At 32.2% G+C, this 24,775-nt stretch overlaps 1 protein-coding gene across 1 annotated transcript in view; it reads left to right on the forward strand.

Moving 5' to 3' along the window:
* The window catches only part of sema3c (sema domain, immunoglobulin domain (Ig), short basic domain, secreted, (semaphorin) 3C), a 78,397-nt gene that overhangs the window by 44,721 nt on the left and 8,901 nt on the right, over positions 1-24,775 (forward strand). The window contains exons 6-16 of the mRNA XM_073838889.1: positions 502-592; positions 3,758-3,877; positions 4,423-4,565; positions 4,688-4,802; positions 8,331-8,400; positions 12,339-12,483; positions 15,199-15,421; positions 19,494-19,582; positions 21,851-21,892; positions 22,068-22,225; positions 23,000-23,067. Of these exons, the coding sequence (XP_073694990.1) occupies positions 502-592; positions 3,758-3,877; positions 4,423-4,565; positions 4,688-4,802; positions 8,331-8,400; positions 12,339-12,483; positions 15,199-15,421; positions 19,494-19,582; positions 21,851-21,892; positions 22,068-22,225; positions 23,000-23,067 (1,264 nt within the window). The remainder of the gene's footprint in view (positions 1-501; positions 593-3,757; positions 3,878-4,422; positions 4,566-4,687; positions 4,803-8,330; positions 8,401-12,338; positions 12,484-15,198; positions 15,422-19,493; positions 19,583-21,850; positions 21,893-22,067; positions 22,226-22,999; positions 23,068-24,775) is intronic.

The following is a 24,775-nucleotide window of genomic DNA, read 5'->3' on the forward strand; positions in this document are numbered from 1 at the left end:
GTTCTACACCCTGACGGAGGCTCTGTAAGTCTCTGGTTTCTCTCACTTAACATAACTGGCCAACATCATGACACCAAAGGAGAGGATAGACTGGCCTGGCAGTCGGAAACCTGGAAGCCTCTGGGCAAGTCTGTCCAACCAATCAGAAGAAAGCCAGAACCACTACACTAATGAGTGCTAGGAAACTCCTCAGAAATCTTTTTATATAGACTGGCTGTGAAACATTTCAGATCAAACTGAAAGTTGAGAATAGATTTGATGATGGTAAATAGGATGAAATGATAACCAGATTTCATTATTTGATCACAAAGGTCAAATTTGCAACTTATTCTAGGCAAGAACGTCCCACTTAAACAGGGAAAGACCAACATATAAGGACTAAGCACTGTCTGTTTTGTTTTTGTGTGCTATTTAGGAACGGGTTTATTTAAAATAGTTGATACCACAGTATTAGATTGAGTTAAATGAGATTTTTTATTTATTTTTTGGTGTCATTGGCAGGAGCAAGTCTTCCAAATCTCTTCCCGAGCAGAATCAGGAAAAGGGAGATGCTCATTTAACCCACAAGTCAACACCGTCTCAGTCATGTTCAGTAAGTGCTGCCGTCTTTTGTGTCTTTTTCCACAGGTGCCGTTTTGTCTCGGACACGTACGCTAAAACACTTTCTCTATGATCTCTTTGTTCATGACCCCATAGTGTCATAAAAACACCCACATTTTGTGGCTGTCTGCCCCCTTCCGATATAACAACTTTGGGTCACTCAGTGCCGCCCCATTAATCCTTTGATCTGTAATTGGCTAGTTGGTGTTGGGTTGCTGTTGACACAGCCAATGGGCTAAATTACACACACATTCATGCTTTCACACACCAGAGAGCCATTACAACTGCAACATAAACCAACCAGTGTTATTTTAGTATAATTTAAACACTATTATAGTTTTTATTAATATTTTAAATTAGATATTTTTACATATTTTACATTTTTAGCTTTAGTTTTAGTAATGTTGTTGTGTTTTTGTCATTATTATTATTATTATTTTTTTTAATGTCTATACAGTTTTTATGCATTTTTATTTCATTTTTAGGTTTGGGCTTTAAGAAAATCAAGTTAAACTGAATTAAATATATACAGTTGAGGTCAAAAGTTAATATACACCTTGCAAAATGTATTTATTTTACCAAAATAAGAGTGATCATACAAAATGCATGTTATTTTTTATTTAGTACTGACCTGAATACGATATTTACATATGTGACCCTGGACCACAAAACCAGTCATAAGGTTAAATTTGACAAAACTGAGATTTATACATCATATGAAAGCTCAATAAATAAGCTTTCTATTGATGTATGGTTTGTTAGGATAGGACAATATTTGGCCGAGATACATCTATTTGAAATCAGGAATCTGAGGATGCAAAAAAATCAAAATACTGAGAAAATCACCTTTAAATTTGTCCAAATTAAGTTCTTAACAATGCATATTACTAATCAAAAATTACATTTTGATATGTTTACAGTAGGACTTTTACAAAAAATCTTCATGGAACATGAACTTTACTTAATTTCTTAATGATTTTTGGCATAAAAGAAAAATCTAAAATTTTGACCCATGCAATGTATTTTTGGCTATTGCTACAAATATACCCCAGCGACTTAAGACTGGTTTTGTGGTCCAGGGTCACATATAGTCAACAAGAGAAAATAATAGTTGAACTGATTAAAGGTATACATAAGCTTGATTCTTAATACTGTGTTGTTACCTGAATGATCCACAGCTGTGATTTTGTTTAGTGATAGTTGTTCACAAGTCTTGTTTGTCCTGAAAAGTTAAACTGCCCGCTGTTCTTCAGAAAAGTCCTTCAGGTCCCGCACATTCTGTGGTTTTTCAGCATTTTTGTGTATTTGAACCCTTTCCAACAATGACTGTATGATTTTGAGATCCATCTTTTCACAATGAGGACAACTGAAACACTCATATGCAACTATTACAGAAGTTTCAAACACTCCCTGATGCTCCAGATAGGCAAAATTATGCATTAAGAGCCAGGGTTGTAAACTTTTGAACAGAATGAAGATGTGTACATTTTTCTTATTTTGCCTAAATATCATATTGTTTTCATTTAGTACCACCCTTCAAATGCTACAGAAGATACGTACATGGTTCCTAGAAGACAAAATAAGTTAAATTTAACCTGATCTTCAATTTCAAAAAGTTTTCACCCCCAACTCTTAATGCATTGTGTTTTCTTCTGGAGCATCAGTGAGTGTTTGAACCTTTATAATAGTTGCATATGAGTCCCTCAGTTGCCCTCAGTGTGAAAAGATGGATCTCAAAATCATACAGTCATTGTTGGAAAGGGTTCAAATACACAGAAATGCTGAAAAACCAAAGAATTTGTGGGACCTGAAGGATTTTCCAGAAGAACAGCGAGTAGTTTAACTGTTCAGGAAAAGCAAGGGACTGTGGATAATTCAGGTAACAACACAGTATTAAAATCAAGTGTATGTAAACTTTTGAACGAGGTCATTTTTTTAAAATTCAACTATTATTTTCTCTTGTGGACTATGTAAACGTCTCTTACGTGAAATATCTTATTCAGGTCAGTACTAAATAAAAAAATAACATGCATTTTGTACAGTCAGTGTATGTTAACTTTTGACCTTAACTGTAAATGTTGTCTTGGAAACTAGCTTTTCAGTTAACATTTGTTTATTTTTTTCAAGCTTTTTTATCGCTTTAATTTTAATAAAATTATAAAATTTTAATTATAATAACCCTGAAACACACACACACACACTCATCTTCCAGTTTACACCGCATGAGAACTAACTGCATGTGTCACACATATTCGCCTACAAAAATCACACACGCACACCCTATAAATATAATATGTTATAGGTCATAATTGAGTCATGTGTATATGAGAGAAAGTTTAAAGTGGTTATTCCATTAAGTAGAACAGTTCCTAACTGTCTAGACGGCATCAAAGTCTGACGGTCCTTGACATGACAGCCTACAGCTCTCTGTCTGACATCCGTCGGACAATTTCCATCTTACACTTGGCCCTTTGCCGTACATATCAACCACAGGCCCCAGCAATATGGGGTGATGAAGTGATAGAGTAGTGGACTGACGAAAGCAAGGAGAGATTTGGGGAATGGAGACTTGAGCAGGTCATTAGTAGAGCACACCGCAGAGAAATGTAGAGCCACAATAAATCTAAAGGTCTCATATTCAACAGACAGATGCGCTCAGCCAGTAGCAGAAAAGACACTTTATGCATTTGGGTTTACAAAATAAATGTATTTTAAACAGGGCTGTCAAAGTTAATGTGTTAACACATGTTAATTAAATTAGTTTTAAATTACATTAACAAATTTATTAGATTTGACATCTTAACTGTTTCAATCTGTTTTGTGTGATTAAAAAGATTAAAAATTATGTCATTAATTACTCACCCTCATGTCGTTCCAAACCCGTAAGACCTTCGTTCATCTTCAGTACACAAATGTATCCCTTTAAAAGAAAGAAATTGAATGTATTAAAACTTAGATGAAAATATATAACATATAATAACTATAAAATTGATCAGGATTAATTTTATAATCTATTTTCTTCCTTAGTCATCCAAGAAGAATCAATGAAAAAGGCTAAACTACTGCTTTCACAGATGTTCGTGAAAGATTTTCACTAAACATGCAAAATCTGTTTAAAGCAACTGTGGGACACATTTCTGTTTCTGTCTTTGGTTAGATCAGGAGCTGTTTTCTGGCATGTACATTGACTTTATGGGGACAGACGCAGCCATCTTCAGGAGCCTGACCACAAGGAACGCAGTGAGGACGGACCAACATAACTCCAAATGGCTGAGCGGTACAAACCATACGTCTTATTTTATCTGTCTACATTATTATGAGTGTTCTGTCAGAAAATTGTGCATTTTTTCCCCTTATAGCTACAAATAATTATTTATGTGGAGCATTAAATTACATGTTCACATTCCATGCCATTTCGGTAAAATAATACACAAACCACAAAGTAAAAACCATCTTTGCCCACGTCAAAGGAAATAGCTCAAACAGGATAGACTCAATATCTGTTTACAATGATTCCAGCAGAAAAAGGAAAACATATTGTACATGCGTGGTTTTCTCAAGAGGTCACATTATCTTTTGTGCGATACAATCCAAATATACACAATGAGACGCATATTTGGTCAGGATCTGTGAGATACATTTTCTTAACGCAGTTCGCCAGCAGCGATATTATGTTTCATATAAACTTAGGCATTAGCACCATGCAGAGATGTTTGATTCTTTAGGCAAGAAAAGATACAGTACAAACTTCTTATTTCTACTTTGTGGTTGATGTGGAGCAAATTGAGTGTTTAAGCTGTAGTTATTCTTCTCTTTGACTAGAGCCAGTGTTCATTGATGCCCACTTGATTCCTGATGGCTCGGATCCAAACGACGCCAAGCTTTACTTTTTCCTACGTGAGAGACTGACAGACAGTAGTGGAAACACTAAGAACATCCATGCTATGGTGGCTCGAGTGTGCCCTGTAAGTCAATTTACAACAGTTTGCAAGTTTTTATTTTAATGATAATGTAGTATCATTAAATGAACTGTATAATATATAAATGTATTAATAATTGATTTTAAGTTATTGTAAATTCTATTCAGAATGACGCTGGTGGTCAACGCAGTTTGGTGAACAAGTGGACCACGTTTCTGAAGGCTCGACTGGTATGTTCGGTTCTAGAGGAGGATGGTACAGAGACCCACTTTGATGAGCTTGGTGAGAAAACACATACTCATGTTGTGTTTCCATGTTCCATGATGATATTCCATAGTGCAATGGTTTTATACTGTACAAACTATATTTTCCAACCTCTTTACCTTAACCCTACCCCTCAAACAAAACTTTCTGTTTTTTTAGATTTCATTCTGTATGAGTTACAAGCCGTTTTCCTCATAGGGGAACCAAAAAATGTCCTTACAAGGTTAAAATTTACTTGTATTTCTATCCTTGTTTGTTTTTTTTCTGAAAAAAAAAAACAGGTACATACACACACACATTAGGGCTGGCTATCGAGTTTGGTACTTTTAAGGCACCGACCAAATTGCCTCAATACCATTGAGTAGCAAAAAATGTCTTGTCATTCGGTACCAAATTTCGATACCTAATAGGTTAATCTTGTCTACGCCAGTGAGCCAATAAGAATGCAGCATGCTTGATGTGCCTAAATCAAGTGGTTGTGATTGGCTCTGGTGAGGCATCAAGGGAAAACACTAGTTTACGCTGGCTAGTGTATCGGTATCAAAGTCAAGGCATCGGTATCAGTTTTCTTAAAATTTATATTGAAAAAAAAGTAGTGTTCAGGAACCATTAGCAAGTCAAGGAATTCATATTGGTTTTTATAAAATTGTTATAAAAAAAAAATGCCATTCAGGAACCGGTATCGAAATGAAGGTATCAGTTTTCATAAAATTGGTACCGGAAAAAGTATTATTCAGGAACCGTTATCAAAGTCAATATCGGTATCAGCTTTCATAAAATTGGAATTGAAAAATTTATTGTTTATAAACTGGTATCGAAGTCAAGATTTTATTATAGGTTTCCATAACAATATAATTGTTATGGAAAAAAGTGTTGTTCAGGAACTGTTATCGAAGTCAAGATATCGGTATCGTTTTTCATAAAAATGGTCCCAAAAAATGATACCAATACCTTGACTTGATAACGGTTGCTTAATGATACTTTTTTTCAATACCAATTTTATGAAAACTGATACTGATACTGACTTTGATAACAGTTCCTGAATGATATTTTTGAAGTCAAGGTATCGGTATTCAAAAAATTGGTTTAGAAAAAAGTATTGTTCAGGAATTGGTATCGAAGTTAAGGTATATGTATAGGTTTTCATAAAATTGGTATTGAAAAAAAAAGTGTTGTTCGGGAACCGTTATCGAAATCAAGATATCGGTATCGGTTTTTTATAAAAATAGTCCCAGAAAAAGTGGTTCCTGAGCGATACATTTTCTGGGACCAATTTTATGAAAAGCGATACTGATATCTTGACTTCGATAACGGTTCCCGAATGATAGTTTTTTCCAATACCAATTTTATGAAAACCGATACTGATACTGACTTTGATAACAGTTCCTGAATGATTTTTTCGAAGTCAAGGTATCGGTATTCAAAAGATTGGTTTAGAAAAAAGTAGGGATTCACCGATACGAATCGGCTGATAATGCTTGCGCGTTTTGTCAGTAAAGCCGGTTCTGTAATCAGCGGTAAATGCCAATGGTGCGTGATTTCACGTTGAGCCGTATATACTACACACAGCCGTTGTTTACCGACGAGCTGCGTAAATCAATGTTCATTATCAGTGTGAAAGTGCGCAGCTCGTCAGTGAACAACGGCTGTGTGTAGTATATACGGCTCAACGTGAAATCACGCACCTGATGGCATTTACTGCTGATTACAGAACCGGCTTTACTGACAAAACGCGCAAGTGATCGGCCGATACGGATTGGTGTATCCCTAGAAAAAAGTATTGTTCAGGAACTGGTATCGAAGTTGAGGTATATGTAAAGGTTTTCATAAAATTGGTATTGAAAAAAAGTGTTGTTCAGGAACCGTTATCGAAGTCAAGATATCGGTATAGTTTTTCATAAAATTGTTATTGAAAAAAAAGTATTGTTTGGGAACTGGTATCGAAGTCAAGGTTTCATAAAATTGTTATATAAAAAAAAAACGTCATTCAGGAACCGGTATCAAAATGAAGGTATCGGTTTTCATAAAATTGGTAGTGAAAAAAGTATCATTCAGGAACCATTATCGAAGCCAAGGTATTGGTATTTATAAAATTTAATTAGAAAAATGTATCGTTTAGCAACTGTTATCAAAGTAAAGGTATCAGTTTTTATAAAACTGATATAAAAAAGTATCATTCAGGAACCATTATCAAAGTCAAAGTACCTGTATTCATAAAATTGATATAGAAAAAAATGATCGTTTAGCAACCGTTACCGAAGTCAAAATGTTGTTTTATTTTTATTTTTTTATGAAAATTTATATAAAAAAGGTTTAATTCAGGAACTGTTATCAAAGTCAAGGTAACTGTATCGGTATCGTTTTTAATAAAATTAGTATATAAAAAAAGACTTGTTCAGGAACCATCGTCGAAGTCAAGTTATCGGTATCGGTTTTCAGGTTATAAAAAAAAAAAAAAATGTATCGGTCAGTAACCCTTAGCAAAGTCAAGGTATTGGTATCGGTTTTCATAAAAATGGTATTGAAAAAAGAACCGTTTAGGAACTAGTATCAAAGTCATTTGACACCAAATTGTTATAAAAAAAAAGGTGTAGTTTAGGAACCGGTATCGAAGTCGAGGTATCGATTTTCATCAAATTATAAAAATGATAAAATGATAAGACAAGTATATTTGACTATCATATATAAAACATACCGTTGGTAAAGTCGAGGTATCGGTATCGATTTTGACAACTTTTGAACGATACCCAGCCCTAAATGCTTTGGTTTTAATAAAGTTAAGATGTATGGACAACATCTGGGATGTGCTGTTGATTACCACAGACGATAAGTTATAATTTATGTAACAAACAAACAAAAAAGAAAGTTTACTTAAAAAAATAAATGTCATAGAACTATAAATGCATAAAAATCTTATATTAATACGATCATAAAAAGAAAGAATTTAAATATTTTGACAATGTTTAGTGATATTGTATGCAGCTGTGATATTGTAAAGTCCCCTAGCTGTCGATATAAAGGCTGCCTTAATATTTTAATTGTTTAAATAAAAACAAATTTCTTTCAAACAAATGTTCATTTCTACGAACTGTATTTTTTATGTATTTATATTCAGTAACAAGATTTGATTGCCATACCTTTAGGTACTAGAAAACAAATCCTAAGGGGGTCTTTAACGCCATTATACCCAAATTAGATACGGTTTTGTTAGCTCTTAACCTGTATTTAACCCAAAGCCACAGAAATTTCACATTCTAGTTAAACAGCTTTCTATAATTAATGATCATTAACCATAAACCAGCCATTTTGATGTTTGTCAGTATCCAACAATGGCCCTCGTCCATTTGTAAAGCTTTTCACCTCATTAAAATCCTTTTACGATCATAAAACACTCAGCACAAGCCGTTTACACTGGAGGGTTAAAGCCTGTGATGGATTTACACGCTTTCACCTGTTTTATTCTTGTTAGGCCTAACTGGAACCGTGTAACAATCTTCTGCGACAGATGTTCAGCTATTGAGTGAGTGTTTGTCTCTTTCTTTGCAGAGAATGTGTTTTTACTGGAGACGGACCACCCAAAGGGCCTTCTCATCTTTGGAGTTTTCACATCAACAAGGTAAAGCCAATAGCAATATTGAGCTTACCATTAATGTGCGTGTATATATGCATGTGCATGTTTTTGTGTGTGTGTGTGTATTTGCCAAATATAGGTCAGACGGGTTTGGAGCTGAGGGGATGACAGTGTTTCTGGGAAAATGTGATCACACCTGAGGGCGGTAAATGAAGGGAAAGGTCACTTCTTTACAAACAAACATCTAATCTTAGTTCATCCAAAAGGGTTTACAGTCATGAATTTAACATTTTTATTTTAAGGAAATCTCGCTGAATTATTCAAACTGCTCAGTCACACAGAAAGAGAGTGTAATATGCAGTGTGGTGTCACTGAGTCAGTTTAAATGTTTTTGTTGAGGTTCTGTGTAAATGAGTGTAAACTCTCAGAAACAAGCACACAGTACAGAAGTTCTTAGTTATGTTTCATGTACACAAACAGAAATAGACAAATACGAGAAACTGCTGACAAAGTTTGAATACAGAGCTATACATTTTTTATATTATTTATTACTAAAATTATTATTATTGTTGTTGTTATTTTTAATATTTGGACTAACTATTATATATTTAGTAAATATTACTCAATTCTTTTACATTACATATCACTTTTAGAATGTATTAATTTATTTTACTAATACTAAATTTATTTACTATTTACTATTACTATTAATTTAATATACTATTATATTATTATAATTATCATCATCAACTTATTATTTTTTTTTTTTTGCTTAGTTTATACATTAAATATGTAGATTTGATTTCTGGTCTATATTCTGTCAGGCTTATATTTCAAGGTCATTTATTCTTAAAGACAACAAGTGATGCCTTTTAATAATATTTTACTGAAATTATATCGAATAATACTATTTTAATAATATAATATAAAATATTATTGTTTTTCAGTTGAGTTATACATAAAATTTGCAGACTTGAATTAATATATAATATTTAATTTAATCTTATTTTATTTTATTATTAGTTTTAAACATATAGTATACTCTTATACAGTACATAACATTAATATGTTTATTTTATTATTAATATTATTTGTATTGCAATGTTCAAGACAGTGTTGTTTTTGACAACCATCTTAGATTTAGTCTTAGTCTTAGTCTTTTGGACTAAAATGCTTATTAGTTTTAGTCAAATTTTAGTCACTTCTATATGTGATAGTTTTAGTCAAATTTTAGTCGACGAAAAGTCAAAAAGGTTTTAGTCTAGTTTTAGTCAAAAAAAGGGGAAAAAGTCTTTTAACATTAATGTAGGTCAGTAAGTATTTTGCTGTTTGGTAGTGTCACTTATAAGTTGTGAAAATAGCAGATCTATAGTTCAACACAATGTGAGCTTCCGGATCGACTATTTTCACCAATAATTACAATAATGAAGGAATGCTTTTAGACATAAAAGACATATATTTGAAATACACCCATAGGTCCTCTCACCGTTTGCGACCACCCTGTGTGCAAACTGCCGCCATCATGGTTAATCGTCTGTCTGTCTGAGTGACAACAATGTAACGTGTTGCGCGTAACCAAACAAGGATAGAATGCTAAAACGGCTTGCCATACTAGTATGGCAAAGAGTATTTAATGCTAACACGGCTTGCCATAGCGGCAGATACTTTTTCGGTTTTAATTGGCATGCGCAATAAGCAGAAATGTCATGCATTTTAAACGTCTGACGGACCACCCACTAACATTTGTCTATTCTCGTCTCGTCAACGAAAACTCACACACGTCTCGTCATGTTTTAGTCATCAACGAGCCATTTTTATCTCGTCATCGTCTCATTATCGTCATGAAAAAAAGTGGCGTCAACGAAATGATTTCGTCATCGTCATTGTTAACGAAAACAACACTGGTTAAAGAACCCCATTTAAAACCTTAAATTAATAATGCTTTGGAATTTCATATTTTATGGTCATAAATATTTTATACAAAGTGAAAATATTTAATTTTAGTTTTAATATTTTACTATAAAACCATGTAGAATAACAATTGTATTCATGTAAAACTAATAATAATAATAATAATAATAATAATTATTATTATTATTACTATTATTATCATTATTATTAATAATAATATGTGTTTTATAATGTTAAAAAACGCCACTTAAAATCTTAAATTAATAATACTTTGTTGTTTTATATTTTTATGATAATTTTCTTTATAAGTGAGTTTTATTTTAATTTTAACATTTTACTATAAAACCACATAGAATTATGTGTATTATAATGTTAAAAGAACCCCACTTAAAACCACTTAAAATTAATAATTTTATGGTAATATTTTTTTAATTTTAATATTTAACTATAAATAGAGTAAAATATAGTATGACATTTTTTTCATGTAATACTTAATAATAATAATTATTTACATTATTATTTTTATATATTATTATAATTATTATTTATTATGTGTATTATAATATTAAAGAACCACACTTAAAACTTTAAATTAATAATGCTTTGGAATTTCATATTTTATGTTTTTGTTTTTTTTTAAATAAATTTTATGAAATTTATTTTATTTTTTATATTTTACTATAAAACCATGTAGAATAACACAATTGTATTAACATAAAACATAATAACAATAATAATAATAATAATAATAATAATAATAATAATAATAATAATATAAATTATAATATATAATTAAATATAATTATAAATGTTAAATAACTCCACCTAAAACCTTAAATTGATAATTCCTTTCATATGTCATGATATTTTTTTAATAAGAAGTAAACATATATTAATTAAATTATAATTAATTAAATTAAATTATAATTTTAATATTTTACTATAAAATGTAGACGTTGTTTTATCCATATAATCCTACATAATAGTAATAATATTATAATAAATAAAAGGAACAAATTAAATATTATAATGATATGTACTATATAAGAGTATATTTATATTATTGTAAATGTTGGTACTTGTAAACATTTGTATGTATATAGAATATGCTATATTCTAAAATATATTATTTATATTTACTTTATAATATTTTTTTTCTAATTTATATATGTAAAATATATATTTTAATTTCTAATTATATAAAATTAAATTCTAAAATGTAAAAAATGTATATTTTATATTTGTAATATTATTATATTTAATACATAAAAATGTTCTTTAAAATAGATTATATACCTTAGGTTTGAAGCATTAGACCCAAAAAGGATGGCAGATTGTGTTTATATGAATAAAGGTCAAAAGTGCCCATGAAAATCAATTCCACATCCCTTTAAAAAAAATAAAGTAATGCCAATTTTTGAAGTTCTGGAGGAGAAATGTTTAGGTACAGAGGATTGTAGCCCAGTTTGAGAGGTTGAGATGTGTTTTTCCTGAAGAGAAAGATCTGAGAAGCCAGTGGTCATCATTTATTATCTCATTGTTTAGGCTTTCATTGTTTCTCATATGGGATATTTGCTATGATTCATTTCATTATGTTTATTATGGTGGGTTTCTATGAGTGTATGTTGGGGCGTGTGTGTATGCGAGTTGTGGCTTAATGAGGTGAGATTTCGGTCAAGGTTTCCGAGCTGTGGTTCGCTCTCCAACCACGTTAAATCTGTGTGGTTTTCCTAATGAGGCCAATCCAAACAGCGACAGCTTCTATGTCCCTGCCCTGCTCTGTTATTTATCATTATATTTTGCCTCTTTGTCTTTGTTTTGCGATCAAACAAAGAAACTCTTTGCCTTGCTGTCTTGATCGAAATCTACCATGTCCAGCCAAACCACATTTAATCCCAGAGTACAAGCAAAGTGGTGTCCCTTTTCCTTTATGCGGCATTTTCTCTCCAGTGTAACTGTGTTACATCAGCCCTTCTATCCAAATGCTTTGGAAGGATGTGCAAGACTGTCTTTTCACTGTCTGACCTGCTTCATATTAAATAGATCTGTGTGTTTTATGTTTTTCTATGCAGTTCTGTGTTCAGAGGTTCTGCTGTCTGCGTGTACAATATGGCTGACATCCTGACGGTCTTTAATGGACCGTTTGCGCACAGGGAAGGGCCTAACTTCCAGTGGGTGGCTTTCCAGGGCCGGATCCCATACCCACGACCGGGAACTGTGAGTCACACACATTAATGTCCTGCCGTGGTACAGTCACTCTGTTTATAACACCATTAAACGGAGTAAATATTTGTGAGTTTAGTTGAAAAGGCAAATAATTATAGATGAGAAATCATCTTCATTATAATCTTATTTTCAGTTGAGTTTATACACTGCATTTGCAGATTTGATTTCTGGTCTGTCCTCTGTCAGGCTTATATTTCAAAACCATTTATTTTTTAGTAATATTTTACTAAAATTCTATAAAATACTACTATTATATTATAAATTATAATATATATGTTATATTATATTTTTCTATTTGTAGACTTGATTTCTGGTCAGTCCTCTAGCTAATAATTCCAGGTCATTTATTTTGAAAAGAAGTGATTATTTTTGAAACAATACTTTACTATAAAATAATAAATATAAAGCCCATACTATTCATTAATAATTTAATAGTGTTTTTGTTTGTTTGTTTTTTAGTTTATGCTATAAGGGCTTATATTTTATGATATTTATTTTTTAATAAGTGAATTTAATTTTAATATGTTACTATAAAACCATGTAGAATGACATTATTTTATTAATGTAATAATAATAATAATAATAATAATAATAATTATTATTATTATTATTATTATTATTATTGTGTGTATTATACTGTTAAAGAACCCCACTTAAACCATAAATGAATTAATAATGCTTTGGAGTTTCATATTTTTTGGTAATTTTTTAAATAAAAGGATTTTTTAAAAATATATTTTACTAGAAACCCATGTAGAATGACATTTTACTTATTTTATTCATGTAATATGTAATAATAAATTAATATAAATAAATAATGCACTGGAGTTTCATATTTTATGGTATTTTTTTACTAGAAACCCATGAATGACATTGTCTATTTTACTTAATTTTATTTAATTCGATTCATGTAATATGTAATAATAGTAACAATAATAAAAATAAATTATTATTATTACAAATATGTGCATTATAATGTTAAAGAACCCCCTTAACCATAAATTAATAATGCATTGAAGTTCCATAATTTATGGTATTTTTTTTTAATAAAAAGAAAGATTTTTTAATTTTAATTTTAATATTTTACTAGAAACTCATGTAGAATGACATTTTATTTATTTTATTGTATTCATTTAATATGTAATAATAGTAATACTAATAAAAATAAATGATTATTATTATAAATATATGTGTATTATAATGTTAAAGAATCCCCCTTAAAACCATAAATTAATAATGCATTGAAGTTCCATTTTTTATGGTATTTTTGTAATAAAAAGAGAGGATGTTTTTTATTTCAAATATAATATTTGAAATGCCATGTAAATTGGCATTTTATTTTATTTTTTATTCATGTAATAAGTAATAATAGTAATAATAATAAAAATATATTATTATTATTGTTATTGTTATTATGTGTATTATAATGTTAAAGATTCACGCTTAAAACCATAAATTAATAATGCACTGGAGTTTCATATTTTATGGTATTTTTTTTTTTATAAAAGAGAGGATTTATTTTAAATTTTATTATTTTACTAGAAACCCATGTAGAATGACATTTTATCTATTTTACTTAATTTTATTTAATTTGATTCATGTAATATGTAATAATAGTAACAATAATAAAAATAAATTATTATTATTATTATTATTATTATTATTATTATTATTAATAATTATTATGTGTGTATTATAATGTTAAAGAATCCCACTTAAAACCATAAATGAATAATGCATTGGAGTTTCAAATGTTATGGTCATTTAATTATTTTTATAAGAAGGGAGGATTTCTAATTTAATTTAAATTTTATTATTATTATTATTATTATTATTATTATTATTATTATTATTATTAAAAGAAACCCACTTAAAACCTTAAATTAATAATGCTTTTTGCTATTTTATGAACATTTTTTTAATTAATGTGAGAATTTTTTATTCTAATTTTAATATTTTACTATAAAACCCATGTAAAATGACATTATTTTATTAATGTAATATTTAATAATTAAATAACCCCACTTAAAACAATAAATAAATAATGCCTTAGTTTAATATTTTATAGTCTTTTTTTATTTTTAAAGTGAGGAATTTTAATTTAATTTTAATTGTATTATTTTACAATAAAACCATGTAGAATGACATTATTCATGTAATGCTACATAATAATACCAACAGTAATAATAATAATAATAATAATAATAATAATAATAATAATAATAATGTTCATTATGTTAAAGAACCCCACTTAAAACCTTAAATTAAATTAATAATGCTTTGGAATTTCATATTTTATGGACCTTTTTTCTATAAAAAGTGATTCTTGTTATTTTAATTTTGATATTTCACTATAAAACCATGTAGAATGACATTATTTTATTCATTTAATATGTAATAATAATAATAAATTATTATTTAATAACTAGAGAACCCCACTTAAGTATATTATTATTATTATTGTTATTATTATTATGTGTATTGTAATGTTAAAGAACCCCACTTAAAACCTGAAATTACGCTAATAAATGCTCTGGACTTTCACATTTTGAATGTTTACAATTACATTTTTTAAATGACACACTCGCATGGCTGTTCAAATATTAGTTTGAGTCTGTCAAAAAGACCCAATTAAAGTGACAAAGCTTTTATAAACTACAGCATGATTATCTAATCTTTAAACTGTTTTTATCCTTTTCCTGTCAGTGTCCCGGTGGTGCGTTCACCCCTCATATCCAGAGTACTAAAGAGTTTCCAGATGATGTGGTGACGTTTGTGAGGAATCACCCCGTCATGTTTAACCCCATTTACCCAGTCGGCAGGAAACCTCTTGTGGTGCGGACGCACGCCGATTACAAATACACATCTGTAGCTGTGGACCAAGTCACCGCTGCGGACGGACACTACCAAGTTCTATTCCTGGGCACAGGTACATCCCCACAGTGTGACAAATCTCAAGAAAAATAAACTACACGAAAACATCAACCAACCATCAAATGAAAAATAGTTCAAATGTTCCACAATATATTTCAACAACCTCACATAGTCTGTTTGTGGAAGGAACTGGCACACTTAGCTTTACTTGACTGCTTGTTGACCTTTTCAACAGACTAAATAGCTTTTTCCAACTAAAAATGAGAAAGGCAGAAAAGTTGGAAAGTCTTTTACTGACTGATAACATTTTACTAAAAGTGATTTGTCAGTTAAATTATACTTCATTTAATATACTTTAAAATGATACTGTACTTCAAAAAATGTTGGCAGCAAACATACACTTGACAGTTTACATTATACAAAACATGCCAGAGCAATGCTCCTTATAATTTTTTTAGATAAAATCTCATAGAAATGTAATCTTATATCCATCTGTTTTTCCAATTACTTTTTAAAGGGAGTTTTAAGAGGCATGTTGCAACAGTAAGCGTACATGCTCATGAAACATTGAGCTGTGGTGCTCATGTGGGTGATGTAGGTTTGAATCCGGCCTGCAACGCGTCCTATTTTCCCTATATATTTTAAAAAATCTCTAGTATATTTTAAAGCAGTGGTTCTCAACCAGGGGGGCTGGGATCCACTAGAGAGCCTCAACAAACATCCAAGAAAGCCACACAATGACTTTTTAACAATATATTAATTTGAATATTTCAGTACAATTCTATGGAAGCCTGTTCCCGCCACTAAATAAAAAATAAAGGTAACTGCAACTTTTAATCTCACAATTTTTTACTTTTTTTCAGAATTGTGTGATATAAACTCGTAATTATGAGAAATGAAGTCAGAATTGTGAGATACTTTTAATTAAAAATAAGGAGTAACTTTTTTTCCTCAGAACTATGAGATATTAACTCGCAATTGTGAGTTATAAAATCCGATTCTGAGGGGGGAAAACTTGCAATTGCGCAATTCTGAGAAAAAGTTGCGAGATATAAACATACGACACTGAGGAAAAAAAGTCACAATTACAAGATATAAACTCGCAATACTGAGGAAAAGTCACAATTGTGAGATATAAATTTGGATACTGAGGAGAAGTTACAATGGCAAGACATAAACGCGCAATACTGAGGAAAAGTCACAATTGTGAGATACAGTATAAGATATAAATTTGGATACTGAGGAAAAGTCACAATTGCGAGACAAACTCGCAATACTGAGAAAAAGTTACAATTGCGAGATATAAACTTGCGATACTGAGGAAAAAAGTTTCAATTGTGAGATTTAAACTCGCAACACTGAAGAAAAGTCTCAATTGCAAGATATAAATTTGCGATACTGATGAAAAAAGTCACAATTACGAGTTTATATCTCGCAATTCTAACTTTATTTCTCAGAATTGTGAGTTAAATCTCGTAATTGCGAGTACGTGTGATGTCATTTAGACTTAATAACTTGCAATTGTGCAATTCTAAGAAAAAAAATCACAATTACAAGATATAAACTCATAATACTGAGGGAAATAGTCACAATTTTGAGTTTATATCTCACAATTATAACTTTATTTCTGAGAATTGTGAGTTTAAATCTCGCAACTGCGAGTTTGTCACGTAATTTAGACTTAATAACTAGCAACTGTGCAATTTTGAGAAAAAAAAGTCACAATTACAAGATATAAACTCTTAATGCTGAGGGAAAAAGTCACAATTGCGAGTTTATATCTAGCAATACTAACTTTATTTCTCAGAATTGTGAGTTAAATCTCATAATTGCGAGTATATGTCATGTCATTTAGACTTAATAACTTGCAATTGTGCAATTCTGAGAAAAAAAGTCACAATTGCGAGTTTATATCTAGCAATTCTAACTTTATTTCTGAGAATTGTGAGTTTAAATCTTGCAATTGTGAGTATATGTCATGTCATTTAGACTTAATAACTTGCAATTGTGCAATTCTGAGAAAAAAAATCACAATTACAAGATATAAACTTGTAATACTGAGGAAAAAAGTCACAATTGCGAGTTTATATCTAGCAATTCTAACTTTATTTCTGAGAATTGTGAGTTTAAATCTTGCAACTGCAAGTTTGTCATGTAATTCTGACTTAACTTACAACTGCTCTGAGAAAAGTCATAACTGCAAAGTTATAAAAGTCACAATTTTAAATTTATTTACCAGAATTGTGAGCTTAACTGTCGCAATTGCGAGTTTGTCACGCAATTCTGACTTAACTTGCAATTGCACAATTTCGAGAAAAAAAGTCACAGTTGCAAGATATAAACTTGTGATTCTCAAAAAAAACTTCACAATTGCGAGATATTAACTTGCAATACTCATAAAAAAAAACAACTGTGAGATATAAACTTACGATACTCACAATTGCAAGTTGATATCTCATATTTTTAACTTTATTTCTCAGAATTGTGAGTTAAATCTCACAATTGCAAGTTTGTATCACATAATTCTCACTTTATTTCTCAAATTGCGAGTTTATATAATGCAATTTTAAGAAAAAAGTCAGAATTGTGAGTTTGTATCACACAATTCTGACTTTATTTCTCATAACTGTCTGCAAGTTTACATCTCACAGTTCTAAATTAATTTTTTCAATTGCAAGTTTATATCACGCAATTCTGAATTGCAGAACTGTAGTCACAACTACCTCTTTTATTTTTCATTCAGTGGCAGAAACAGGCTTCCATACAATTTATTCATATTCAAATTACTATTACTTATTATTATTATTAATACAAGTGAATTCATGAAATTGATTATAATGCTAAAAAAAAAACAAAAGATACATCATTTTTTTCTTTATATTTTTTTTACCAGCAGAAATACTATGGGAAATGTCTTACATTATATAAAGACCTTTGAAAATTGTGTTGGACAAAGAAGGGCATTTGAGCCAAGAAGTTTGAGAACCACTGCTGTAAAGTATATTCAATACTATAGTATAAAAAATAAAATTCCAACTAAATTTAAAATCTCATTTTTACATTTTTAAAATAATTATTCTGTTCCATTCCATTCCACTCTTTACAAAAATCTAACAACACATACAGAGATAAATACAGACATAAATCTGTCTGCCACTGACTACCCCTAGGGGGCAGAAAGTCTACACAAAATGCACAAATATCATCATCTAATAATTAACAACATAAACATCTTTTTTCTATCTGTTCTGTATCAGCTAAAAGGAAGATATTATGATTCCTGCTGTGTCACAGCACGAGACACAGTATTAACGTTTGGAATGCCAATGGAAGAATGAAAGAAAGATTGTGAGTGTGTGTTTATCTGAGAACAGAATCGACAGCAGACAGGAGACACGACAGCAGACAGGCTCTGCGGTTACTAGGGAACGGGGATAGGGACATTTGGAGAGAATTCAAAATCACAGCTGTTTGTATTGGCCTATCAAAATTCCTGATGGAAAGCCAGGAGCATTGTGCGCCACGGCCTGCCTGCTCCTTGGCAGGGTTTCGCCTTGAAACGTTGGCTATTAAAAATGGGAATTTCCAGAGTTTGAGCTGAATTCTCTATCATCCCTTTCTCTGAGGGTCTGGAGCAAAATATACAGACCTATCATGACCTCACAGAATGGATGAGCTTGACAATAAATGGTCAATGGGAACTAGTGGCATCAGGTTTATCACTTAAGACGTGCTACAGTTCAAGATATCCAATAAATAAATTCCACCAGGCAGATGGCAAAAAAAATAAAAAATGCTTAGACTTGCATTGAAGTAGGGCCACGGGCCATATCTAGGGACTAAAGGGTGGGCTCTTTTGACGTGAAAAATCACCTAGCAACCACCCAGAACACCTTGGCAACCAAACACTTTCCTCTGAAGTCTAGTTTGCGGATCTGTTTCTCAGAACAGATGCTCAACAACATCAAAACCCAACCCAGATACTCACAAGCTAAAAGATTTCAAAGAGAAATTCTGCAAACAATGGAAAGTTCGTATGCAGTTCAAAACCAGACCGCATTACCAAGGTTGTTTTTGCTTTCCAGACTGTCCAATACACTCCTGATGTTCTGATATTGCGTTCACAGATAAAGGCACGGTACAGAAGGTCGTGGTTCTGCCGTCAAACGGCTCTCTGGATGAGGATCTAATCCTGGAGGAGCTGGAAGTGTTTAAGGTCTGAGTTCTCGCCACACATCACACATCAAAGTATCTAGAGGGCAGACTGCAGGAGCAGAGCTGGCAGTGCCACAAAGCGTTTATTAAAACTCAGTGTTGTTCTAAGGGAAGGCAGATTTTTAATGGGAACAAAGACTGGGCATGAGGTGAGGAAAAGGATACGTTGTGGGCTTTTCTCATGATCTGCTTTGAGTGGCTCGGAATCGTCAAAATAGGCTTAGGCATAATGAATCAATTCGTGGACCATGGAATGCCACACACATAGCTCAGTGGGCTGTTTAATTTGGCATCTGAACACATACTCGAAAAATTTGCACATAAAAACTCAAAACCACCTTAAATAGGCAATTTCTCATTGAAAACTGCAGTCCCATTGTGATGTTTATTACTGATTCAAATGGCAAATGGAAGATTTACTTCAAGATTAAAAATGTTTTGATAACATCCAAAATGTTCATGTCTTTCTTTATTCAGTCGAAAAGAAATTGTTTTTTGAGAAAATCATTCCAGGATTGTTTTTCCAAATAGTGGACTTTAATGTTTTCCAATGGTTTGAACTTTCAAATTGCAGTTTCAATTCAGCTTCAAACGGCTTACCATGATCCCAGCCAAGGAACAAGGATCTTTCCTAGAGAAACAATCAGTCGTTTTCTTAAATAAATAAAAATGTATATACTTTTTAACTTTTTTTGCTTTGTAAACAGTGGGTCGGTACTTTGGCCTAAGTCAACCGGGACCTTTCCCAACATGACTACGTAATGCGTGAGGTTGGGCTAGTGCAAGACTTAAAAAGTATATAAATTTGTAATTTAAGAAAATTACCAATCGCTTGGCTAGTTAAGACCCTCATTCCTTGGCTGGGATTGTGTAGAGCCCTTTGAAGCTACACTGAAACTGCAATTTGGACCTTCAAGCCACTGATCCCCATTGAAATCTACTATATGGAGAAAAATCCTGAAATGTTTTCCTCAAAAAAAAAAAAAAAAGTTTTGGCAAATGAAGAAAGAAAGACATGAACATCTTGGATGGCATGAGGATAAGTAAATTATCAAGACATTTTTATTCTGGAAGTGAACTAATCCTTTAAAACACATATGCTTTAGAAATGTCATATTTGTAAAACTGTCAAATGGTGTAATCGTCAAGTGAAAAGTGATCACATTTTTTTTTCAAGTTTTTTATTTTTTACAATCTTTTTGAATCATGTATACCATGATGTTTTCTTTGGGTTATACCATTTGACATTATCATAAAAAGGTGAAATTATCTGTCATTTTTGCTGTTGCATTATAAACAAACATGATGGCATCCATAGTCCACAAGATCATTATAAAGGTGTTTAAAACACAAATTATATCTACTTATTTACTTATATATTTCCCAATTCAGTTAAGTTTATGAATATTAACTCAAAATTAACTAAAACCATACAATCAGTGACAAGCTTGATTCACTGCCATGAAAACAGGAATTATGAAATAGAATTTTGAATATTATTACACCCAAGGCGCACTGCCCACAAGGCTATCAGCGCCAACAAAATATAAATAAATAATTAAATAAGAATAATGATAAAAATTGTGACCCTGGACAACAAAACCAGTCATAAGGGTCATTTTTTGAAATTAAGATTTATACATCATATGGAAGCTTAAATAAATAAGCTTCCCATTGATGTATGGTTTTAGGATAGAACAATATTTGGCGTCTGAGGGTGCAAAAAAAAGTTTAAAGCCTTTAAAATTGTCCAAATGAAGTTATTTTGTCAATTTTCTACCATAAATATATATAAAAAAATGTATTTTCCTTATTAGCATGCATTGCTAAGAACGTGATCTAAGAACATACTTAATATCCTAATGATTTTTGGCATAAGAGAAAAATCAAAAATTTTGACCCATACAATGTATTTATGGCTATTGCTACAAATATACCTGTGCTACTTAAGACTGGTTTTGTGGTCCAGCGCAGGGTGCCGCTAAGGGGGGTGGGGTGGTGGGGGGGATAGTTAGGACAATTCTAAGGGCCCACGCCCTTTAGGGGCCCCCAGAGATCTGCTTTGGTGTGGTGGGGGGGCCCAAAATTGCGAGCGGCGCCCCTGGTCCAGCGTCTCAATTATGAAAATGAAATAAAAGTAGCTACCCACAAGCTACTTAAATAAACCCATGCCCATGTTGTTCATAATCTCCATATCGGTAGCACCACACTGATTCTACATTGTTAAAAATATTTTTATTTCACCCTATTTTTTTTTTTTGATTTTCAGAAGCAATCTCCAATTACCAACCTACAAATCTCATCGAAAAAGGTAACTACATTTAGGAGCTCTTTCATCTAGCTCCATTGAGTGATTAAGCGCTACATATAGTAAGTGGGGGTGGCGGGGGAAATGTTGTTGCTTTAATTCTGGGTAATTATCTTGTCACCAGTCCTGTGGGTTAAAGGAACAGCTTTTGAGATATCTGGCTTTGTATGTGTTACAGCAACAGCTGTATGTTAGCTCGGAGCACGGAGTGTCCCAGGTGTCTTTGCACCGCTGCAACGCATACGGCTCTGCCTGCGCAGACTGCTGTTTAGCGCGGGACCCGTACTGCGCCTGGGATGGGCTCAGCTGTTCTCGATTCTACCCTACTGGCAAGAGGTACACAGGCACACACACTAACACTCAGGGTGGCATAAATTGCAGCAGCAGGGCAGAAATAAATGATGAGAGACACAGCTTTGGTTTCATTTGGTCATAAAGCAGAGACACACAGTCTGGGTCGAAAGATTATTCATGGGATTTGAACAAACCCTGAACCATACGTATTAAAATTCATTTTGTCACTATTACATTTTAAAGGGTTTGGGTTTGGCTTAATATTGTCCTGGCAGATGATAAAACAGATTTTAAAAAAGCCCAAGATATATTGAGCAACCAGCCAACAATGAAGTAAAAATCACTTTGAAAACTTTAGCAACTGTGTATCAACACTTCAAAACCATCCATTCTTCGTAACTCAGACCGCACACATACAGCCTGTCAATCAAACAAAGAAGCCCACATATCACATATTAATGAGTGGCTTGTTTCACAATGGGACATGTTAATGTGATACCTTAGCCAAACAGTTTCTCTTGATGCCAGATGTATTCAGAACAGAAAATATTGATCGACAGCACAGCCATCAAAACATCCATTCCAGAGTATTGAAGTGGAGAAAATCCCCCAGACATTTCATTTCACTGCACTTGTGACAGCTGAATCGTGTTAATTATCAGAAATTAAGCTAGAATTTGACTTTCATGACAAGGAGTGTGTTTTATCGAAAAGAAAATTGTGCAAACATTCAAAAGTGAGAGAATGTAAGAGTGAACGGAAAGAATGCATATATGAAAATATGTTGGATTAATCCTACGTAAATGTTTTTTCCAGGAGAAGCAGAAGGCAGGATATTATGCATGGGAATCCACTGACTCAGTGCAGAGGGTTCAATCTGAAAGGTAATGACTACCTGCATGTCAACGCTTGGGCTAGGCAAATAAAGGTTCAAAGTTATGTGCTGAGACAAGAATTTAAGATTTCAGCAAGCAGTTTTGTGAAGCAGTTTGAAAAGGCTGTTTCCATTTATTTGATTCAAAGTCATTGGGTCTTTACATCTCATAATTAGACTTTGTGTCTCACAACTGCGCCTTTGTTTCTTGTAATTGCATCCTTTTCTCGTAAAAGCAAGTACTATTTCTTTAAGTTCTATTTCTCTGTAGTTCAAAACAGCATCTATTTCTGACTTCTGACTCTTGCTTTTTCCTATAAGCGCAGCTTCATTTGGTTAAACTCATAATTACAAGTTGAAAACGAATGAAACGTTAATGAAATCTCAATAGCATTTAAAAAGCATTGACAGCAGTGTCAACAGTTAATATGTGGTCACATCAGCAAAAATATAATTATAATTAATTATAATTATAATAATTAAAAACAGTCCATTGTCTACTAGGAGACATGATTAAGAAGTAGAAATTTGCCAACTGGTAGACATATTTGACTATTGTCTCTATCATGGTTACATGCTTACTTAACATTGCTGTGCTACATGGTCACAAAAACACATCATTTGTATGAGTTTTTAGGCTTTGCGGTTTAAAAACAATTGATTTTAAGCCGTTGAAGCGCAATCAGCAGCAAAAGAGAACCCATTCCGCTATACACGCTGTCTGAGATATATATATATATATATATATATATATATATATAAAAGTCCCTTTAAGGCAAGTCATGTCACTCGGCGGCCATCTTTGCAACGCTTCTCGGGCATGCAAGTGCAGCTCCTATCTCTTTGAATGGGAAAACATCAAATTCTCCAAAACTGTTCACCAAGCTTACAATTAAATTTCATATTTGAAATCACCAATAAAATCTGACAAGAATTGCCTCATAAATATGGTTCCTTGTGCTCCAATAGCATTAAAAAACGCTAATTTCAGGCTAGATCAGCCAGTGCGCATGCGCAGTACTGAGCGCACATCTTTGAGCGCCGATTGTTTCTATAGCAACCGGGACTTCTAACAATAGCTGTAGTGATGCGCTGACTTCACTAATCAACGATTGGCTCTTTCGTTAAGAAGGCGTTATTTTAAAACGTCCCGGAGCATAAGAGTTATAGCGCCACTCAACAGACATTTCAAGTCAGAACTGGGGTGATGCGTATAAAACCAGCGTCACATAAAACGTACCATATGTACGCTCATCTGTTCCAGAGAAAAAAAAATGTAAAATCTTTAAGCACCACTCAGTGGACATTTCACATTGAATATTGTGCGAAACGTACATGGCGGTACGTTTCCACAGGTATGTTTTCTTCATGAGATCAGGTTGAGATCTGGGCAGCTCTTAAAGTGACAGCAGTCTAATTTTCCTGCTGTCTGTCATTCATTTTAATCAAACAACAAAAGAGCAAAATTTCTCACTGCTCTTTACTAAATTAAAAAACAACAACAATTGCTTTGTTAGTGCGGTTCATTTGAGTAAGTGTGAACGCTGACATCCAAATCCTGGCACTCACCAAACAAGCAGACCAAGGCCGCTAAAAAGATTGGTCTTGGTCCACTTCCAAACAAACTCTGATGCGGTTCGACTGAAGTATGAACGCGATAAGGACCAAACACTTTGTTTGAACGTATCACTATGCCTTTAGGTTCAGTATCTTTAGGT

Source organism: Garra rufa, chromosome 4 (genome assembly GCF_049309525.1).
Source record: "Garra rufa chromosome 4, GarRuf1.0, whole genome shotgun sequence".
NCBI classification, from domain to species: Eukaryota; Metazoa; Chordata; class Actinopteri; order Cypriniformes; family Cyprinidae; genus Garra; species Garra rufa.